The sequence below is a fragment of the Gossypium hirsutum genome, chromosome A01, assembly GCF_007990345.1.
Source record: "Gossypium hirsutum isolate 1008001.06 chromosome A01, Gossypium_hirsutum_v2.1, whole genome shotgun sequence".
Lineage (NCBI taxonomy): Eukaryota > Viridiplantae > Streptophyta > Magnoliopsida > Malvales > Malvaceae > Gossypium > Gossypium hirsutum.
This window is the reverse complement of record NC_053424.1, coordinates 118654350-118656358: the sequence shown is the minus strand read 5'-3', so window position 1 is coordinate 118656358 and position 2009 is coordinate 118654350. Positions and strand designations below refer to the sequence as shown.

The following is a 2009-nucleotide window of genomic DNA, read 5'->3' as shown; positions in this document are numbered from 1 at the left end:
TCTGATAATTATTGATTGAAGCTCAAACTTGAGTAACTCGAGCTATTGGTTGAGCCGAAATTGAACTTAGTAATACTTGATTCGAACAACTCATAAGTCTTTCATTTTTAAAATATTATAATTATATTATTGTCCTTAATATATGTTATTAACTCTGAATTTAACTATGGAGTAGAGTTAAAACTTGAGTACTTACAGGCTTAATTGAGTTGAGTTGGAGTTCGAGCATGAGTATGAAAACGATAAACGAGCTTAATCAAACTTGAGTTCAAGCTCAAGTAGTTGGATTATATCCTCTGTTGCTCCATTGTTTAAATACCTTCATATCTTCCAATAACGATCATGCTAGCAAATGCCTCCTCTTTTTCCTCTATTCTCATATCTATATATACAACTCAACCCTACCAAAATCTCCACAATGGCAGTCTCCGTTCTCTCCAAATCCGAGAAATGTAATGTTTGCAGTAACAAAACCGTCGGCTTCGCATCCAAGTTTCGTTGCTCTAAGTTCCTCTCTTGTTGCCACTGCATTGTATCGTGCGCCACCGGAGCCAACCACTCGAATATCTCTTCCAATGCTGCTTTCCACCCTTCGGCTACACCTTGCTGCCCTTCACGGGCTTCGGCATCTTTGTGCCAATGGCTCTTAAGCTTACCTCTCAACATTTGCTTCAAATTCATCGGCAACATCTCGAACATGTACCCCCTAGCATCGTTGGTGATCATCTGCGAGGAATAAAAATAGGCTTCCGCCATGATTATTACGTTAGCGTAACGAAGAGCAAGCCCCGCCGCTCCCACCGTGTTCTCCGGTGCCGATTGGACAAGCATTTGGTTCTTTTCAGTTTTTACATCCATGTATCTGATTTTGGTGATGAATTTATCGATTTTTGTGATGGATGAAAGACGAAAAGTTACGCCTTTAGGTGATTTTGGGTTTGAATTATAATGTAGCCTATTGAAATTTCGATTCTTGGTGGTGATACAAGGAAGGCTTGAAACAAAAGGTTCGAAAACGGTACATATTCTAACGAAAATGACTGCTACAATTTGTGCCATTAATGCAACGATTTTATCGAATGTTTGATTCCAAAGAGAAATCTTTCGGAAATGAAGAACTTGTTTTCTTCGTGAAGATATTTCTTCGTTGAAATAATCAATTTTGGACCCACTATTTCGTCTCCATTTCTTTCTTTTCGATATCTCCATTTCATCGACGCCTACCAAAGATGCATATAAAACAGACGTCGAACATACATATTTCTCCATTTGATCAATGGCTTTCACAACATGTTCGGTGTTAAAATCGAGGGTTCTTGCATCAATGATCCCTTGTTTCATGTTATGATAAGCGATGTCAAACCTATTGAGTTCGACATCGATACATTTCTTTCCCAAACGAGAGACAATAGCGGCTGCTTGGTCGAGATTCTCGAGCATCTCTTCACATGCAAGGCTAAGGAGATAAGTTTCGTCATCGGGGTTCAAAGTGACAACGCCTGGGGATTTCATGATACCATTACGAAGTCTATGGAATTGATCGTCCGATAATGATTTGTAAAGGGCGACAAGACGGACCATACATTTGGCTGTCTCGAAAGCTAATATTTGAAGCGTCGGAGAACAGGATGATGATGATGATGATGATAATGGTAATGATGACGACGACGATTTTGTGTGGCGAGAAACATGGGATTTGTTTGAAGCTTTATTCACACCTGCAGGTCGCCACGCCATGGATGGACAACACGACCAGAATGTTGTTGTTGTTTTTGTTTAGGGGATCCCAACGTTGGAATCCGTTTGGTTTGGTTTAGGGTTTTAAGGATAAAATTATTTGGAGATGATTTGAGGAGATGATAGAGATTTAGGGACATTTCTAAGCTTTTTCATTGCCTTCCATAGATGGAAAATTAGAAAAATAAATCATGGTTTTTTTTTTAATTTGATTTGTTTTCTTTAGAGGAGAAACATAGAAGGGAGGGAAAATTACAAAAGAAAATGGGTGT

General features: G+C 39.0%; 1 protein-coding gene across 1 annotated transcript; it reads right to left on the bottom strand.

The window, feature by feature from the left end:
- Positions 1 to 345: 345 nt before the first annotated feature.
- On the bottom strand, positions 346 to 1737 carry LOC107960700 (protein PSK SIMULATOR 3). Its single transcript, XM_016896997.2, has one exon. The coding sequence runs from the start codon at positions 1735 to 1737 to the stop codon at positions 346 to 348; it is 1392 nt and encodes a 463-aa protein (XP_016752486.2).
- Positions 1738 to 2009: the final 272 nt, after the last annotated feature.

Bases quoted from the DNA above. Each gene is read 5' to 3' on its own strand.
- LOC107960700 (XM_016896997.2), bottom strand. From the start codon at position 1,737: ATGGCGTGGCGACCTGCAGGTGTGAATAAAGCTTCAAACAAATCCCAT.